The sequence below is a fragment of the Lutra lutra genome, chromosome 1 (assembly GCF_902655055.1).
Source record: "Lutra lutra chromosome 1, mLutLut1.2, whole genome shotgun sequence".
In the NCBI taxonomy this organism is placed as follows: Eukaryota; Metazoa; Chordata; class Mammalia; order Carnivora; family Mustelidae; genus Lutra; species Lutra lutra.
The window spans coordinates 156,288,716-156,307,266 of NC_062278.1; the positions used below are offsets into that span (position 1 = coordinate 156,288,716).

The 18,551-nt window shown below is 36.9% G+C and overlaps 1 protein-coding gene across 24 annotated transcripts in view; it reads left to right on the plus strand.

Moving 5' to 3' along the window:
- The window catches only part of LRRFIP2 (LRR binding FLII interacting protein 2), a 110,008-nt gene that overhangs the window by 3,781 nt on the left and 87,676 nt on the right, over nucleotides 1–18,551 (plus strand). For 22 of the 24 annotated variants that reach the window (XM_047740782.1, XM_047740895.1, XM_047740826.1 and 19 more), the window contains exon 2: nucleotides 17,252–17,395. In XM_047740782.1, coding sequence (XP_047596738.1) covers nucleotides 17,306–17,395 — 90 coding nt within the window. In that variant the 5' untranslated portion in view covers nucleotides 17,252–17,305. Of the gene's footprint in view, nucleotides 1–2,290; nucleotides 2,346–13,814; nucleotides 13,872–17,251; nucleotides 17,396–18,551 lie in introns of those variants that run through there. The other 2 variants (XM_047740792.1, XM_047740800.1) reach the window with 2 other exon arrangements.

Consider the following 18,551-nt stretch of genomic DNA (forward strand, 5'->3'; position numbering starts at 1 on the left):
GAGTGACGGGTGGTTAATTTTGTTTATACTGGTAAGGGGGAAAATACTGTAGCTTGAAGACTAGTGTTATAGACAAACCACTTCACTTTATTGGGTAATAGTTAAATGAATACTTTTGTAGTCAGTTGATTGTTTTAGGATTTTATGACCAATATCAATTAAACATATTGTATGTAGTTTAACTTCTTGCCCTGATGAAGTCTGCTACTATATTATTAGTCACAGAAAATAGTCCACCTTCTGTCTTCCTTTATCTTCCACATCCTAGTCTATTCATAATAAAAGAAACCTCTGTAGAGTTTGAGATTCAAAACACCTTTTGCAACCCAGAGTGCTATGGATGGATTAATTTCCCAAGACAGGGGGTAGGTACAGCTTCAGTTTTTATTCTGCAAAGTGTTTGTGAGCAAATTAAGAGTTTAAAAGTTTAATTTCTGTATTTTACAGCTCTCTCATGACCTGGAGGAGGGGGGTTCAGGAACATTTTACCTTTGAAAATGAGAGATTCTAGAGAAAAATAAAAAGTACTGAGGGGCTAATGTATGATGGTGAAGTTGGAACTTGTGAGTGGCAGTGTCTCTGGCTGGTGCCCAGGGTCTATTTTGAGGCCTTGTCAGAGCTCGTCCAACAGAACCTACCACATAACTGTAATCTGCCCTGGCCCTGCTGCCAGTCAGGAAGGCCTGCGGTTTTAGGAAAAGTGGCAACCGTAGAAGAGTGAGCTTATAAAGGACATTTGCCTCCAGAAGATTAAGGCTAAGTTTTGGGGTGAAAATCTGCTTAGTGTGCATATCCTAGATTCATTTTTTATTTCTTTTTGTCTTTCTTTTTTAAGAAAAGAGCATGATTAAGGAAAACTAATGAGAAAAGTATTTCAGAAGAATGTGCAGAAGGAGGAGCACAGGATTGTACCAGTATTGATGTTATGTTCTGGATCTAAGAGTGATTAGTCAAATGTTTTACAACAAGGGGAAACCATTACTGATACTGGCATAGGAAGGCCATGGCCCTAGTTGAACTTGTCCAGTTCAGAGACTTGTGCATGTCTTTGGATCAAAAGGACACTGGGAACGATGGGCTGTTTTATAGGATTATTTTGAGTTTGTACAGAGAACTTAGCTTCTTCCCAAATTCTCGCTCTCTTCTTCCCACAGGACTGCTACAGTCTCCTGTACATTATCATGAAGTTAGCTCTTTAAAAATAACTCTAGGCTGTTACCAGATGCTATCTCTCAGGGCAGCTGCCTCTGTGTATCATGTGCTTTCTCATGAAAACCTTGGTGTTTTTTATATACTTAGTGAATGAGGCACTTGAGTTTAAAAGTTCTTTAACTGATTTCACTAGTTAGGCTAGAAAACTATTCAAAGGGCTTTAGTACTCCACCCATTTATTCAAGGTTCCTGTCACCATATTAAACTGCAGCCTTGTATTACAGTCAAGGTTGTTTGAAGAATTCTGCACTCAGGGCAAACTTAATTTACAGATGCAAAGCCTGCAGATAGTTTCCTTTCTCTTGCTTTAGATTAGGTTGTAACGTCAAGAAATTTAATTTTTCCTTGCCCTCAGATATTTGGATTCTTTGCATTTGATAATAACGATGTATTTAGTACTGTATTGAGTATGAGAGAAAATGTAAATTGGAGTATTTTTATTCCCCTCCCCCCCCATTCCAATTATCTGGTTTATTCCTATTATCACCTCCCTGCTTCAGGTCTCAGCCATCCTCTACCAAGAAAAAAAAGGTGAAGATAGTGCAGAGCAGAGAGTGGAAAAGAGGTTGGGAAAATGTTGGAGTACAAATGTTTATCGGGTCATATTTGCTCAGAAACGTGAACTATTAAAATTCTTCTTTAAAAATTATAGTTCATCTTTTTCATTGTTTTCACTTTGAACCTTGTATGTCTTAGTTGGTTTTTCATTATGAACACCAAAATCTTTTTTTTTTTTTTTTAAAGATTTTATGTATTTATTCATGAGAGACAGAGAGAGAGAGAGAGAGAGGCAGAGGCAGAGGGTGAAGTGGGCTCCCTGTGGCACTCGATCCCAGCACCCTGGGATCATGACCTGAGCCCAAGGCAGATGCTCGATGGACTGAGCCACCCAGGCTCCCTGAACACCAAAATCTTAGCTAGTTTTTTTTTTTTAAGCTAGTTTTTTTTTTTTTAAAGATTTTTATTTATTTATTTGACAGAGAGAGATCACAAGTAGGCAGAGAGGCAGGCAGAGAGAGAGGAAGGGAAGCAGGCTCCCTGCTGAGCAGAGAGCCCGATGGGGGGCTCTATCCCAGGACCCTGGGATCATGACCTGAGCCGAAGGCAGAGGCTTAACCCACTGAGCCACCCAGGTGCCCCTAAGCAAGTTTTGATATAACGTAGCTTTACTGTTTTAGGAAACTAATTTTAAAGTTACTTGTTTTGATCACTTTGTTATTCTTTCTATATCCCCCACTTTCCTAAATTGAAACATTTTAACAGCCAGGAGCACTCTTTTGGCTGTTTTCTAAGTAAAATAGCATGTACTGTATGCAGAAGATTAAGATGTTAAAATATTTATTTCCCTGTTAAATGGTTTAAGTAATTTATAACAATAAACAATACAATTAGTAAGCATACATGTTGCTATTAAAAAAAAAAAAGAAAAAAAAAAAAAGGATTTCAGTAAAGTGACCCAAGCATTATAGGATTAAAGATAGAAAAAAAAAAAAATTCAGTTTTAGATATCTTTTTCCCTGCCATGTATATTGCCATATCTAAGTGGTTAGTCAAAGAAATGAGAGAATCATTGCCTGTCGTACCCAATTCACCCTTTGTTACCCATACAAGTGGGGTTTTTAAAAAAATTGTGTTAGAATATACATAATATGAAGTTTACCATTTTACAATTTTACAATTATTTTTACATTTTACAATTACAAGTTTACCATTTTACAATTATCTTTAAGTGTACAATTCACTTTAAAAAAAAAAGATTTTATTTATTGATGTGACAGAGACACAGTGAGAGTGGGAGCACAGGCAGGGGGTATGGGAGAGGGAGAAGCAGGCTTCCTGCTGAGCAGGGGTCCCCAACATGGGGCTTGATTCCAGGACCCTGGGATCATGACCTGAACCGAAGTCAGATTCTTAATGACTGAGCCACCCAGGCACCCCTACAATTCAGTGGTGTTAAATACATTCACACTGTTGCACAACCTTCACCATCATCCATTTCCAGAACTTTCTCATCATCTCAAGCTGAAACTCTGCACCCATTAAAAAAATAACTCCTAGTTCTCCACAGTGCCTGGCAACCACCACTCTACTTTCTGTCTTAGTGAATTTGATTACTCTAAGTACTTCATATAAGTAGAATCATATATTTCTGTTTTGTGCCTGGCTTATTTCACTGAACACAGTGTCCTCAAGGCTTATTCAAGTTGTAGCATGCATGAGAATATACATATGTTTTTAAAGATTTTTATTTATTTATGAGGGAGAGTGAGGACACAAGCGGGGAGGAGGGGCAGAGGGAGAGGAAGGAACAGAATCCCTGCTGAGCAGGGAGCCGGATGCGGACCCTTCCCAGGATGCCAGGATCATCACCAGAGCTGAAGGTAGACAGCTAACTGACTGAGCCACCCAGGTGCCCACACACATGAGAATTAAAGTCCTTTTTAAGGCTGAATAATATATTCCATTGTATATATATTCCATGTTCTGTTTATCCCTTTGTCCGTTGATGGACACTGGATTAGCTCTTACCAAATTGTGAATAATGCTGTTGTGAATAATGCTGCTACTTGTGAACACAAGTGTATAAATACCTGTTTTGAGTCCCTGCTTTCATTTCTTTTGGGCATATACCCTTAAGTAGAATTGTTAGATTATATAGTAATTCTGTGTTTAATTTTTTGAGGAATTGCCATACGCATTTTCCATGGTGGCTGATTATTTTACAGTCTTACTAGCAGTGTACAGGGGTTCCAGTTTCTCTGCATCTTTGACACACTTGTTATTTTTAACATAGTAGGCATTCTAATGAGTGTGGGGTGGTGTCTCATTGTGGTTTTGATGTGATTTCCCTAATAACTAGTGATGTGGAGCATCTTTTCATGTGCTCATTGGCCATTTATATGTCTTTGGAGAAAACTGTTCAAGTCCTTTGTCTATATTTGAACTGGGTTGTTTTTTATTGTTGTTACTGAGTTTTTAGGGGTTCTCTATCTATTCCAGAGATTAACCCCTTATTAGATGTGTAATTTGTAAATATTTTCTTCCATCCTGTGGGTCACTTTTTTTTTCTCTTGATATGGCCCTTTGATGCACAAAGTTTTTATTTTGATGAAGTCCAATTTATCTACTTTTTTTGTTGTTGTTATTGTTGTCTGGGCTTTTGGCATTATATTCAAGAAATCCAAAGTCATAAAGCTTTTTGTGTGTGTTTTCTTCAAAAAGTTTTGTAGTTTTAGGTTACACTTATTTCTTTGATCTACCCTGAGAGTTATTTTTGTTTGTGGTGTATGCCAGTAAGGCACTGTTTTGGTTATAGTAACCAGCTTTCTGGTTCAGTTTTGAAATCAGGAAGTGTGATACCTCCAACTTGTTCTTTTTTAAGATTGTTTTGGCTGTTCATGATCCCTTGAGATTCCATATGGATTTTATTTTAGGGAGGGGCTTTTCTATTTCTACAAATAGAATAGGTTTACAAGTAGGTTTTTCTATTTCTACAAAAAATGTCATTAGGATTTGATAGAGAGTGTATTGAATCTGTAAATGGCTTTGGGTAGTATTGACATTTTAACAGTGTTAAGTCTTCCAGTCCTTGAACAGGGGGTGGCTCTCCGTTTATTTATATCTCCTTTAATTCCTTCAGCAATGTTTTGTAGTTTCCTTGGTTAAGTTTTTTCCTAAGTATCTTATTTTTGATCTTTATACATGGAATTGTTTAATTAATTTCTTTTTGGGTTATTCATAGTTAGTATATAGAAATGCAACTGGTGTGTGTGTGTGTGTGTGTGTGTGTGTGTGTGTTGATTTTTTTTATCGCTGTACCTTTGCTAAATTTATTCATCCAAAACTTTTTTTCATACAAAGTTTTAAAAGCTGTTGCATTTGTCTTCTGTGTTGTGTAACAAGTTACACAAATTTAGAGTTTAAAATAACACACATTTATTTTCCTGCAATTTCTGTGGGGCAGGAGTCGGAGTATGGCTGAGCTGGGTCCTCTGCATAGGGTCTCGTGAGGCTTTAATCAAGGTGTGTGTAGCTGGGTGGAATTCTCTTTTGGAGACTTACATGATAAAAATCCATCTCCCTGCTCACTGAGATTTTTGGCACATTAGTTTATTTGTGGTTTTAGGACTGAAGCTTCTTGCTCATTGAATGTTGCTTTAGGATAACTAAAGGTTATGTAGAGGCTGTCTTCAGATTCCTAAAGGCTGCTCTCAGCTCTTGGAGGCAACCTGAATTTCTTGGCCTTGTGGTATTTTCTGATACGGACCTTTGGTCAAATCATTAAGGAGAGCCTAGAGCAAGTCTGCTGGCTGGCTAGTCTTATATAACATAACATAATCATGGGAATGACATCTCATAACCTTTGTCATATTCTGTTGGTTAGAAGCAAGTCACAAGTCCTGGCCACATTCTTTGGGAGGTGTTTACACAAAGGTAGGAACAGAAGTGGGGGGGCGGATAACAATACCTTAGAGTCTGTCTGCCATAGATGATTACAAAATAGCACATACTTTATAAACCTATTTTTTTTTTTTTAAGATTTTATTTATTTATTTGACAGAGAGAGATCACAAGTAGATGGAGAGGCAGGCAGAGAGAGAGAGAGAGGGAAGCAGGCTTCTTGCTGAGCAGAGAGCCCGATGCGGGACTCGATCCCAGGACCCTGAGATCATGACCTGAGCCGAAGGCAGCGGCTTAACCCACTGAGCCACCCAGGCGCCCAAACCTATTTTTTCTTTAAAAAACATATATGTGCAGTTAAAAGAAGTATCTTACAAAATAGCACATACTTTATAAACCTGTTTCTCTTTGAGAAACATGTGCAGTTAACTATGTATTACTCTTGGTTTTTATTGTTAATTTTCTGTTTCTTCATTATTCCCCCTTCTCCTCTGCAACATTCCAGTGTTGCAATTTTAAATCAATAGTTTTCATTATAACTAAATAAATATTATTTACTGCTCAGCCAATTATTGTGCCATGATTATTTTCTTTCTTGTTTAATTAACTCAGTTTTTCCAGGGGGGCTGCCAGGGGGTTTCCTTTCTTTGCTTAGTTTTCTCTTCACCTTATTTTTTTAAACCAAATGCTCCAACATTCTTTTCAAGTCCTTCATCCTATCTAATTTATTTAGTTTATTTGTGAAACATATAAAACAAAAATACAGTTTGAAGAAGAACAATAAAATGAGCATCTATGTCTCACTACCTAGGTCAAGAAATGAACACTACAATTATCCTAGAAGTTCCTACACATACTCTTTAATGTACCCCTTCCTCTTTAGGCAATCAATGCCATTTTACATGTTAATTACTCTCTTGGGACTATTCCTTGCCCAACTGTGCTGTCTCACTTTCCGTACATGTATTTCTAATCAATATGTGGTTCAATTTTGAAAAATGGAATAGTTCTTCCACCTTTTTGCATTTATTAGTTAGGATAGACTTACCTACTTTGACAAACAAGCTACCCCCAAATTTCAGTGGTTTAACACAGTTCAGGGGTATGTCTCACATCTCTGTTGGTTGTGAGTTGGGAAGCAGTGGTAAAGGAGTAGTCACTAGATGAAAGGAGCCTGAGTCCCTGGATGACTTTGCAACAAACTACTCCTTTGATTTTCTCTTTTATTTCGTGAAGCATATCCTCTAGTAGCTTATTGACAAAGGGCATAAAAGAAGTAAATTTTTGAGGCCTCAAATGTCTAAAAATGTCTTTAATCATCAGGTATGAGAAATAGAATGTTTTGACTGGGCATAGGCTATTTATAGGTTGTCTGTAGTTTTCCTTTAGAAGTTTGAAGGCGTCTATACAGTGATTGTCCTCTTTCCAGAATTACCTTTTTAAAAAAAGATTTTATTTGAGAGAGAAAGAACAGTATGGGAGGAGGGGCAGAGGGAGAGAGAGAGAGAGCATCTCAAGGAGACTCTGTGCTGAATGGGGTGCCCTATGTGGGACTCCAGCCCACCACCCTGAGATCATGACCTTAAGCCAAACTCAAGAGTTGGTCACTCAGCTGACTGAGCCACCCAGGTGCCTCATTACAAGAATTACTTTTAAAAGTTTAAAACCATTCTATTTGTTAATTCGTTCTATGTAACCTTATTTTCTCACCCATGGAAGTGTGTAAAGTCATCTTTGTCTTCAGTGTTTGAAATTCACTGTGGTAATTCACTATGAAATACTTTGGTGTGGACTCAGGACTTATGTTGAGCATTCTGTGGGCCCTTTGAGTCTGGAGAAACTTATGTCTTTAGCTTCTGGAAAGTAATTAATGATATTGTTCTCTGTGTGTGTGTGTGTGTGTGCTTGCGTGTGTGCAGTAGGCTGTGGGGGATGAGCAGGTTTGGGAGGAAGGATGGTCAGTTTGTCTTTATTTGTACAAAAAGGAGCCACCCAAATGTTGATGTTAGGTCTTTTATGAGCAGAAGTCATGTGTCTAAAGTGGAGCTCATTGCATGTGGCTTTAGATTGGTTGGCACTTGGATTAGCTACTCTCAGAGCTGTGCTGTTAGTTTGCTCCTCTCGAATTATTCCCTTGTGAACATTGTACTTGCATTGCATTATATCTTGTTGACTTTTATGGGCCTGACTGGTATCTTGCCTACCATTTCAGAGTATTACTTTGCCCTTTCTAAGACAGGTTTAAGCTGTCTTACCTGGCTAACATGGCTCAAGAGAGGGGAAATGTTGGCTTCTCCCTTTATGCTACAAAAGTATCTCATGGCACTATTTTATTTTCCAGTGAGTAGAAGGATTCATAGAATAGATGTCTTCAAGGAAAGCTGATAATTTGAAAGGATTTCACCTTGATTATAAAAAGCTGTAGACTTAAAAATTGTTGTTTTCCCCCAGGAATTTAGAGGACGTTAATGCTTGCTTCTTTGTTTTAATTTTGACCTGTTGATTCAAGTTAGATTTTTAATTTTAAAAGTTAATCCAGGGGTGTTCATTCTATTTAAAATTAGCAATGTGTTTTTCACTTACTTAAAATGTCATTATGCCTGTAAAAGTGATGGTCACTATGAAATTTGTTAGGAAATTACAGTTTTACCAGAGATGACCAACATAAATTTTTATAGTTCTACTTTGCAATTGCCCTGACAGTCTAAATGAATCTTTCCCCTTTATCAGTTCATTAATATTGTTTCAAAGTTGGTTTTTCTTGTTAATTTTGTATTTTTGTACTATGAAGTAACCCATAATTGTAGATTTTAGCTTAAATAATTTTTTTGATAAAGTGATTATCCATAGTATATAAAGCTTAAGAAAAAGGAAGATTCTTTTTATACAGATTGTCTTTGTTCTTTATTTGATTCTATGAAGTTTTACATATTTGCAGTCATACTTTACATGGCATTTTGTTATCTTTTTGTACCTTATAGGCATATCAAATGTGTCCTTGTCTTTGTTTCCTTCCTATGAGTTTTTTCTTGCCACAATTTATTATATCATGTTGACTGGCCTTGACTTAAAACTGTTGTTGTCAATTTGGATCATTTAAAGTTTTATCTTTGGTTTTACTATAGACTAACAAAAAATTAAAATAATATTTATTAATATAATTTTTCCTCTAGTTGCATTATATTCTATTTTATTTTTGTTACTAGAATATAGTTAATATAAATATTGCCAGTAGAGTTCATTTTAATCAGAAGGAAAGCCTAAGGTTTAAGGCTAATTTAAGTTATTTTTTCCTTTGGCACTTAATTCTGGTTCCATCTATTTTATTATTAGTAACAGAGGTTAGTTACTTGCTTCTATCATGTTAGTTTTGATTTTCATTTCTTTCAGTGGAAGAAGTGTTTCAGTAATAATTCTGTATACCCCAGATAGAAAACACACCCTTGTATAATTCAGTAAAAGGACTTCCAGTTCCTTTTATTTTTGCTACATACCTAGTAAATTGGAAATAGTGAAAAATGCCTTCCCACTAAGTATATAGGTGTGGTGTTGGATTATATTTGTGTTTGAAAATATGCAATTCCCATGCCCACGCATGGCTCAACTAAGATTAACCTTAACCATGGGATTTGCTTCTGAATTTTACTTTACTGCCTTCTCTTTTGCTTATTGTGATTTTAGATGTTTTGTTTTTTGGTGTTGGTGATAACAGTACATTTCCATAGCATTTTACACTTTATGGAAGCTTTTTTTTTTTTTTAAGATTTTATTTATTTATTTGTCAGAGAGAGAGCGTAAGTGTGCAAAAGCGGGGGAAGTGGCAGGCAGAGGGAGTAGAGGAACTCGATTCCAGGACCTGAGGACCTGGGATCATGACCTGAGCAGAAGGCAGATGCTTAACTGAGTGAGCCACCCAGGCTTCCCAATAGAAACTTTTATATCCACTTGACCGAGGAATAAATTTTCTAAAAGAAGTGTAAGAATTCATTGAAAGCCACAAAACATAGTGGAATGAAATTAAAGATCTGAATAAATGGAAAGACATTCTATGTTAATGGATTGGAATCAATATTGTTAAGATGGCTGTATTTCCCAAAATTATCTATAGATTCGGTGTAATCTCTATCAAAATTCCAGCTGCCTCTTTTTTTTTAATTGACATGCCAATCCTAAAATTTATATGGAAATATAAAGGACTTAGAATAGCCAGTAAAATCTTAAAAAGAACAAAGTTGAAAGACACACTCTATCCAATTTTAAAACTTGCTGCAAAGCTAGAGTAGTAATCAAGACAATGTGATACTGACAGAAGGATTTCTGTATCTATTTATAGGTTTATATAGATTTATGTAGATAGATCAATGGAATAGAATTGAGGGTCCACATATAAACCCTTATTTTTATGGTTGATTGGTTTTTGACTAGGCTGCCAAGGTCATTTAGTTGGTGGAAAGAATAGTCTTTTCAACAAATGGTACTGGAGCAAGTGGATATCCACTGACAAAAGGATGATGTTGCTACCCTGCCTCATACCATATATAAAAATTAACTCAAAATGGATTATAGACTTGAAAGTAAGAGCTAAAATTGTAAAATTCTAAGAAGAAAGCATAATAAATTCTTGAGGTTTTGGGGTAGGCGATGCTTTCTTAGAAATTACATCAAATGGGAGTGCCTAGGTGCCATAGTTGGTTGTATTGGACTCTTGGTTTCCACTTAGTTCTGATCTCAGGGTTGTGGGATTGAGCCCTGTGTTGGGCTCTGTGCTCAGGCGTGGAATCGTGCTTGGAATTCATTCTGTGTCTCCCTCTGTCCCTCCCGCTTCTGCTCTCTTTCTCTTTTTCTTTTTAAAGAATAAGCAAATAAATCTTTAAAAAAAAATGACATCAAATGAAACAACAAAAGAAAAAATAGGTAAATTGACTCCCTCACAATAAAAGCTTTCGTGCTTCAGAGAACACCATTCAGAAAGCATATGTAGAAATAGTGTAAGTACTTTTCCCTTTTTCTTTGCCAGTTTAGTTTTCCCATTTACTCTTTTGTCCACTTATAAGGCAATGATTATTATGTACGTAGTGCTTTGCAAATTTAAAGTACGTATTTGTTGGAAAGAGAAAATTTAAAAATATGTATTTTATTTTATAACAGTTTTCTAATTTTATTTTATTTTATTTATTATTATTATTTTTTAAGATTTTATTTGACAGAGCGAGATCACAAGCAGGCAGAGAAGCAGGCAGAGAGAGAGGAGGAAGCAAGCTCCCCGCTGAGCAGAGAGCCCGATGCGGGGCTCGATCCCAGGACCCTGAGATCATGACCTGAGCTGAAGGCAGAGGCTTTAACCCACTGAGCCACCCAGGTGCCCCCAGTTTTCTAATTTTAGAACCTTCTTCATAGTAATTACATTAAAAACAATCACAACTTTGTTGGATGCTTCCTTATTTCTCCCTTGTCTTTGGTTTTATCTTTGTTCTTTGCTGCCTGAGCTTCTGTTGTTCTCCTGGGTACTTCTGTTCTTTTCCTGATTTTTGCTCTGTTGCACACTTTTAAGTCTGACCTGTCCTTAGCATATGTAATTTTCTCTCTCCCTTCCTTTCATCCTTTGAATGTATGTCCATACACTCATTTTTGAGGTTCTTTTGTTCTTTCTTTCTCTCTTTGTTTTTGAGTAGACATTGAGATATTTTTAAAAAGCATAGGGAAAGGAGGGAATTTGAATGGTACTAGAAAATGGTTTACTTCCCAGGGCATACTGAAAATGAAGTTGTTGGGTAAGAGCACATCTTCCTAATTCAGGTTCTTCACCGTTGAGGAAAATAGTATTGTTAATCATGTTGAACACACGCCCATTAGAGTTCATTTATTTAAACATGGTTAGCAAGGAAGTAAGTGCAACCACTGGCATGTCATCTTATGAAAGGAGGAAATGGAAAAATTATCAATTGTTTTGGGTGTATGAGAATAATATGCATTCAAAATATGAGAATTTAAAAGAAACTTTTTGTGAATTCTTAGGACTACCGAATGTGGAAGTTGGAGAAGGGATTATACAGTTTCTCACTGACCCTTTATAGGCGTTTTATTTTGTAAAGTATGAGTTTAATTTAACCATTAAAATATGAGTTTAATTTGTTTTGTAAAATATGAATTTAATATGAGGTTCTCATATTCTCCTGAGATATAATTTGTGCTTAGTATCTACCTTTCATGTTCCACCAGGTCTTCCAGTTTTGCCTCATATACACATATTTTCATTTTGTACTTTGCCTTAATTTCTAGATGCGCCTTTTATTCTTTCTGTAGGTTCTATTAATGATTTATTCATTTTGCATAATGTCCTCATTTAGCTATTTGCAGGAATTGATGTCTTTAAGTGTTCAGTCTTTCCTCCTACAGGCCTGCCCTCTCTCCTTCCCTTTGCTACCACTTTGCTCTTGCCCCTGTCCTTCCCCCTTCATTTTTTTCTCTTCTAGTCAGCAAATGAAGCATTCTCTCCTTTGCCCATAGTCTTTCTAATGTCTACATAACTATTGGTATTCTTCCATACTGTGATGACCTCTACCTTCCTTTCTGGTTTCAAATCAAGATTTTTTTTTTTAAAGATTTTATTTATTTATTTGACAGAGAGAGAGAACAAGTAGGCAGAGAGGCAGGCAGAGAGAGAGAGGGGGAAGCAGGCTCCCTGTCCCGATGCAGGACTCAATTCCAGGACCCTGAGATCATGACCTGAGCTGAAGGCAGAGGCTTAACCCACTGAGCCACGCAAGCGCCCCTCAAATCAAGATTTTTTTTAATTGAAATTACCAGTTCCCATGCTTTTCGTTCACTTATTCATCTGCCTTTCTCAGCTAGTTATTTTTTTCCAACACACTATTATACACATTTTGCAACTTACAGAGAAGTTGAAAAGAGTTCTACTATACACATTGATGTACTTACTACTTGGAGTCCACTGTTAATATTTTACTGCATTTGGGGTCCCTGGGTGGCTCAGTTGGTTAAGTGTCTGCCTTCGGCTCAGGTCATGATCCCAGGATTCTGGCAGCTAATCCTACATCAGGCTCCTTGCCCATTGGGGAATCTGCTTCTCCTCTGCTTGCTGCTCCCTCTGCTTGCTTGTGCTATCTGTCTGTAGAGAAAAAAAAAAAGAATCAATGATAAAAAGATAGGCACAGATCTTAAGTGTACTATTTAATGATTTCTCTCTTCTAAGTCAGTTGTGTTCTCATGAGAGAACTAACTCCCATTATAAGGCCACACTTCTAAAACTTGTGTGTTCATTTGGAATTTCAAAAATGGACTTTGAATGCCAGAAAGTACCTTAAAAATTTCTTTTTAATTTTTTATTATGTAAATGTGCTACATAGTGTAATGATTATAGTTAAGGTATTTTTATTTTTTTTCTAGATTTTTCCATGCTTCTGCAAATATTCTTAGCATTGCTAATGATAATCATATAACGCATGCTGCAGGAAGTAACTTGAGGATGTTTTTGTTTAGTTAAAAGTGCAAGAATTTAAAGAAAGGCCAGGATTGCCCTTTTGTCTACTTCATAAACTGAATATGTAAAAGAGGTAGTTAATTCAAGACACTTCAAACATTTATGGAGTGCTTTCTAAGTACCTGAACTCACTTGACCTCCGATTAACCATGTTGGACAGTTGTGTCTGCTCTGTAAGTGAAGAAACCAAGCCTCAGGTAGGGGAAATGGCAGTGCAGCAGTTGAACTCAGATCCTCTCACTTTAACTTTGGTCCATTGGGAACAGCTGCAGTCCCACTCGGTCTTTAGTTCAAGTGCCAATCCAGATAGTGCGATTTGCTGATGAATAAAGACCAAACATTTTATTGCATAGACTAATGTTAACTGTAGTGATGACTGATGCAGAGGCTTATACCAATATTTTGAGTTCCCCATGATGAAATACTCAGATATAGAGAACTGCAACTATTGGGATCCAGACAGAACTCTGCAAGTGTGCTATATTTAGAATGTGACTTACTGATGCTACTTACCCATTCTGTTCTCACAAAAGTGAACAATATCATGATTGAAGTGCCACTTAATGTGGCAAAATGCCTATTTTTCAGAAATATATTAAGTGAGAAACTAATTGGAGAAAAGAAAGCCTTGTTGGTATATCTATTGTGGAAGGTTTCTATTTCACAACATCCTTCAAGCTACTTCCCTTCTTTCCCTTAGGTAGACAGATCCTTATTGACAAAATCTTCTGGAGAAAATCAGCTTGACATTGTTCGGGTAATGGGCCTGACAAAATTTGGGCAGTTTTGTTTTTGTCAGTGGATGTAAAGGTTTAGCTCTTAGTTTGGCCAATACCACCAAGGAAAAGCTCCAAGAGATGAACACAGCTCTTGAAGAAAAGTATTCATGAGGAATCCTCCTTGTGATAGCAACTTACTGAAAGTCCTTTAGGATCAGAAACTGGAAATAATCTGTTTCAGATCAACTTTTGAGTCTATAGCCTTATTTTTGTCATTTTGAAGATAGACTGCATAGGAGCCAAAAACCCTTTACTTTTTCTAATATTAGTAAGGATGTCTGCCTACAGAGTACAAATCATGTAATTCTTTCAAAAATATTAGATTGTTTTTTGACATAGGTTGATTTGGCTCGTGTGCTCCTGAGAATGGTGATGGGACCTGGCCAATGACTCATGTAAACCTCTAGATAGTCTCTGTAGATAGGACAAGAAGGACAAGGAAGACAGAAGTTTTTCCCATTTCCTGCTTATCCTGTGCCTCTGTCTCTTTTCCTGTCATCTTTCTCTCAGGACTGGCTAGCCTGGAGCCTGTTGAAACAGTTTTGTTTGTTTGTTTTTGAGAGAGAGAGAGAGAGAGAGAGAGAACAAGCAGGGAGGAGGGTCAGAGAGAGAAGAAGCAGATTCTCTGCTGAGCAGGGAGCCCCATGTGGGGCTCCATCCTGGGACACTGAGATCACAACCCAAGCCAAAGGCAGACACTTAACTGACTAAGCCACCCAGGAGCCCCAAAACAGTTTTGTTTTGAGGCATTTTTAAGAAAAGATAATTCTTTTTAAGTCTGTGTACTAGAAGTATCCTGGCAGATCTGAGGTTTAAGGCAGTGTTCCTTGAGGAAGAAGGAAATGGATTATGGAAAAAGAGGAGACAGAAATCCATTAGAAAGAGTGCCACCAGGGCGCCTGGGTGGCTCAGTGGGTTAAGCTGCTGCCTTCGGCTCAGGTCATGATCTCAGGGTCCTGGGATCGAGTCCCACATCGGGCTCTCTGCTCAGCAAGAAGCCTGCTTCCCTCTCTCTCTCTCTCTGCCTGCCTCTCCGTCTGCTTGTGATCTCTCTCTGTCAAATAAATAAATAAATAAAAATCTTTAAAAAAAAAAAAAAGAAAGAAAGAGTGCCACCAGCAGTGGCTTCAGATAGTGTGTCTCAGCCGCCTAATTTGGGTGTGATCCATTTTGGGGCCACTTTATTCTGTGAGCCTTGGATCTGGTTTATGCATCTCTCTTTCCCCAGTGTTACTGGAATGTTAGAAAATCAAAAAGAAGAAGAAAAAGTACAGCCATAATCCTTTCCTCCTAACGAAACCACTGTTAAACTTTTGATAAAATCTTTACTTCTTCTTCTATAGTTATTCTTATGTTCCTGGCATTAGAAAATACCTTTTTTTGTTTCCTGTTTCTGTGGAATGTCTTTGCATGTGTCCTTGGAAGGCTGGCTGAAGGACGAATATTGGGTGATATTACTGTGCATCAGTTAAATTGCCACTTTGAAAGAGGTACTTTGAAAAGAAAAGTACTGCATGCTGCTTTTTTCTCAGTAGGTGACTAATACTTGTATTGTACATTGTTACTATTAAGTGTATGATCTTTAAAATGGTGCTGAGGGTGAGGATGAGGGAAGACTTCTGAAGAAACAACACTGAGCTTTTCAGAAATTGTCCTGATTTGTGGCTGGGACTTCTCAGCTGCGGCTTTCAGACATAACATTCCTTCTCTTCATTTCCATTTGAAGGAGTCCTTTCTTATCATATCCAGATACATTTTCTATGGCAGAGTGAGGAACTATCATCAGTCTTCATTCTGATTGACAAACATAGCATGCTAGCTATGTGGGAATAAGAAGTGGTCAGATAAGAGGGGAATGGCCTGAATTTTTGTTGAAGACTTTTTTGGAAGAGTGAATTGATGAAGTGCTTCTGTTTTATTTTGCCTGGAATAAGTAAATTCCAACACATTAAAGTCACTTGGAGTTTTGATATAGTTCATTCTACTGGGACAAACTTACTTGGGAATTCCTTTGCGATTCACGTTTATTTTGTTAAAGCTAGGAAAAAAAAGTTTTAAGTTAATGGGTATTTTGCTAAATGAGCTGTACTTCTCAGGAATGTATATCTGCAAGAGGGAGGTCATGCAAATTGGGATGGATTTTTCTTATGGGAATCTTTAATTTCAAATACCATGTGTTTGGAAGGCCAGATCATCTTTACTACCCTTATTATTTAATCCTGGCAGATGAATTTTTCTCCCCACCCCCCTTTTTTTTTTTGTAAAAATGGGTCTATTTCATAATAACAGCAACAATAATAGATCCATAGATATATTCTTTAATCGATGGCCTACATCAGTTTTGTTTGTCATCGTATCTTTGGCACTTTCCACAGTACCTGGTAGTAGCAGGCACGCAGTTATTGTTACATGGACAGTGTTGGTAATTGTTAATTGCAGAATAATTAATCATTTGTTATTTTATGTGGTAATAGTTTAATTGGAATTGTTTTTTAAATTACACTAAAAAGCCAATTTATCTTTGTAAGTTTAAGGTTCTGTGTTAAAATTTCTTGAATATGTTGTTTCAAAGCTTTAGAATGAATGACTTTGCTGAAATGTTTTTTGCTCTGTGATGGAAATAAGTTTTAGAAATAGTTGTAGTAATTTTAAACTGTTAAGTAGAATTATTGCTGACTGCAGTTTTTCTGAGGCTAATGTTACAACACATTCTTTTTTTTTTTTTAGACTTATTTATTTATTAGAAAGTGTGTCAGTGTGAGCATGGGAGCAAAGGTGGGGAGGGTAAGCAGAGGGAAGGAATCTCCAGCAGATTCCTCGCCAAGCCTGTAGCCTGAGGCCGGGCTCAATCTTACAACCCTGAGCTGAAATCAAAATTCTGTACTCAACTGACTGAACCCCAAGGCGCCCCTACAACAGATTGCTGTCTGTGGGTATAGCATGATAAGAAAGAATTGGGAGGTTTAATAATTAGTATAAATTTAAATATTCTAAAATTTGTTGGAATAATTTGATAGGAAAATGTATTTGGTGACTAATTTATATGTAAATACACAAATATAATTTTTCTAAAAGTGAATATGTAAAGGAGCTTTAAAATTGTAGAAAGAGGGGCACGTGGGTGGCTCAGTGGGTTAAGCCTCTGCCTTCGGGTCATGTCATGATCTCAGGGTCCTGGGATCGAGCCCCACATCGGGCTCTCTGCCGAGCAGGGAGCCTGTTTCCCTTTCTTTCTCTGCCTGCCTCTCTGCCTACTTGTGATCTCTGTCGAAGAGATAAAGTCTTTAAAAAACAAATAAATAAATAAAATGATACAAAGAGAAACATCTTAAGTAAATTATGTTTCTGTTTATTTCAGGGCCGAACACGGTGAAATCACATTTCACAGTTAAAACACTATTAAGAAGACAATATGGGGACTCCTGGTTCTGGAAGGAAAAGGACGCCTGTAAAAGACCGATTTTCTGCAGAAGATGAAGCTTTGAGTAACATTGCCAGAGAGGTGTGTCTGGAAAACCTCCTCTCAACATTGAGTTGCACAGTTGGGAACGTAAAAGTGCTGGCGGGGCGGGGTGGGGGGAGGTATATATAGACTTCCATTTACTGAGCAGATTTTAGAATGCTTACTTGTGAATAAGATGTTGAATCTGACCTCTAAATACTGTATTAGAATAGAATATAGTTACCAGTTCTTTATTTGGATATCTGTTCCTCTTATCGAAAAATTAACTTTATATTTTATTTTTTGTGGATCACTTTGAGGTACCTGTAATGTTTTGAAATTTATAATGAATCTTTAGTATTAAAACTTACGGTAATTAGAATGTGGAAAATATGATAACTATATTATTGAAACACTCATGGGCTATACAGTTAGCATATTCCAGGAGGCACTGCATAAATGTTGATAGAAACAGTCCTTACTTGGTGTCTGCCCAGATTCAGTTATTTTAGCTGTTTTTTGAAATACTGCAGTGGAATTTTTATGTTTAACTTTCAGCTAGTACCAGAGCTTCTGGAGCATTTTTGTTTTGGTTTGTTGACAACTCAGAAGAAAAAAGAAAATGGAGAGGGTTGTCACTTATTGAATCATTGGCAACATTTCCTGTTGCATATTGGAAATTTAAGATAACTCCCAGCTGTGATTTCTTAGTGAGGTGCCAACTTTGTTTCAGACTCTGACTCTATCTGCAGCTGCAGACCTGACCATAAATTAATCTGGTACAAGAATTGGTTAGAGCATTATTAAGTTATATTCTTTTTGTGAAGATTAGTCCCTCACCACTTCCTCTTTGTTATTCTTAGTAAATAGCTCATTTAGGGCTGGTGCTATTTCCTTTTGACATATTATACAGTCTCTTTTTGATCCAGCTCATTGTTACATTTTTCCTCTGGTAAGCTACTCAGTTAGCTTTTGAATTAGAAGTCAAATTCTGTAGAGGGATGATTGAAGCAAAGAAAAGTTGTCTAACAACTATTGACAAGCTTATGATACTTTAACAAAATCACTTTTAAAAAATCAAGTGAGATATTTTCAGATAAGAGGGTAAAAGATACTTTAAAATGAAGTGAAAGTGAGATACAAGGATCTTAAATATTTGCACAAATGAAGCATTTTGGAAGCCTATGTTTGGAAACATAGTTTTATTTGAAAAGTG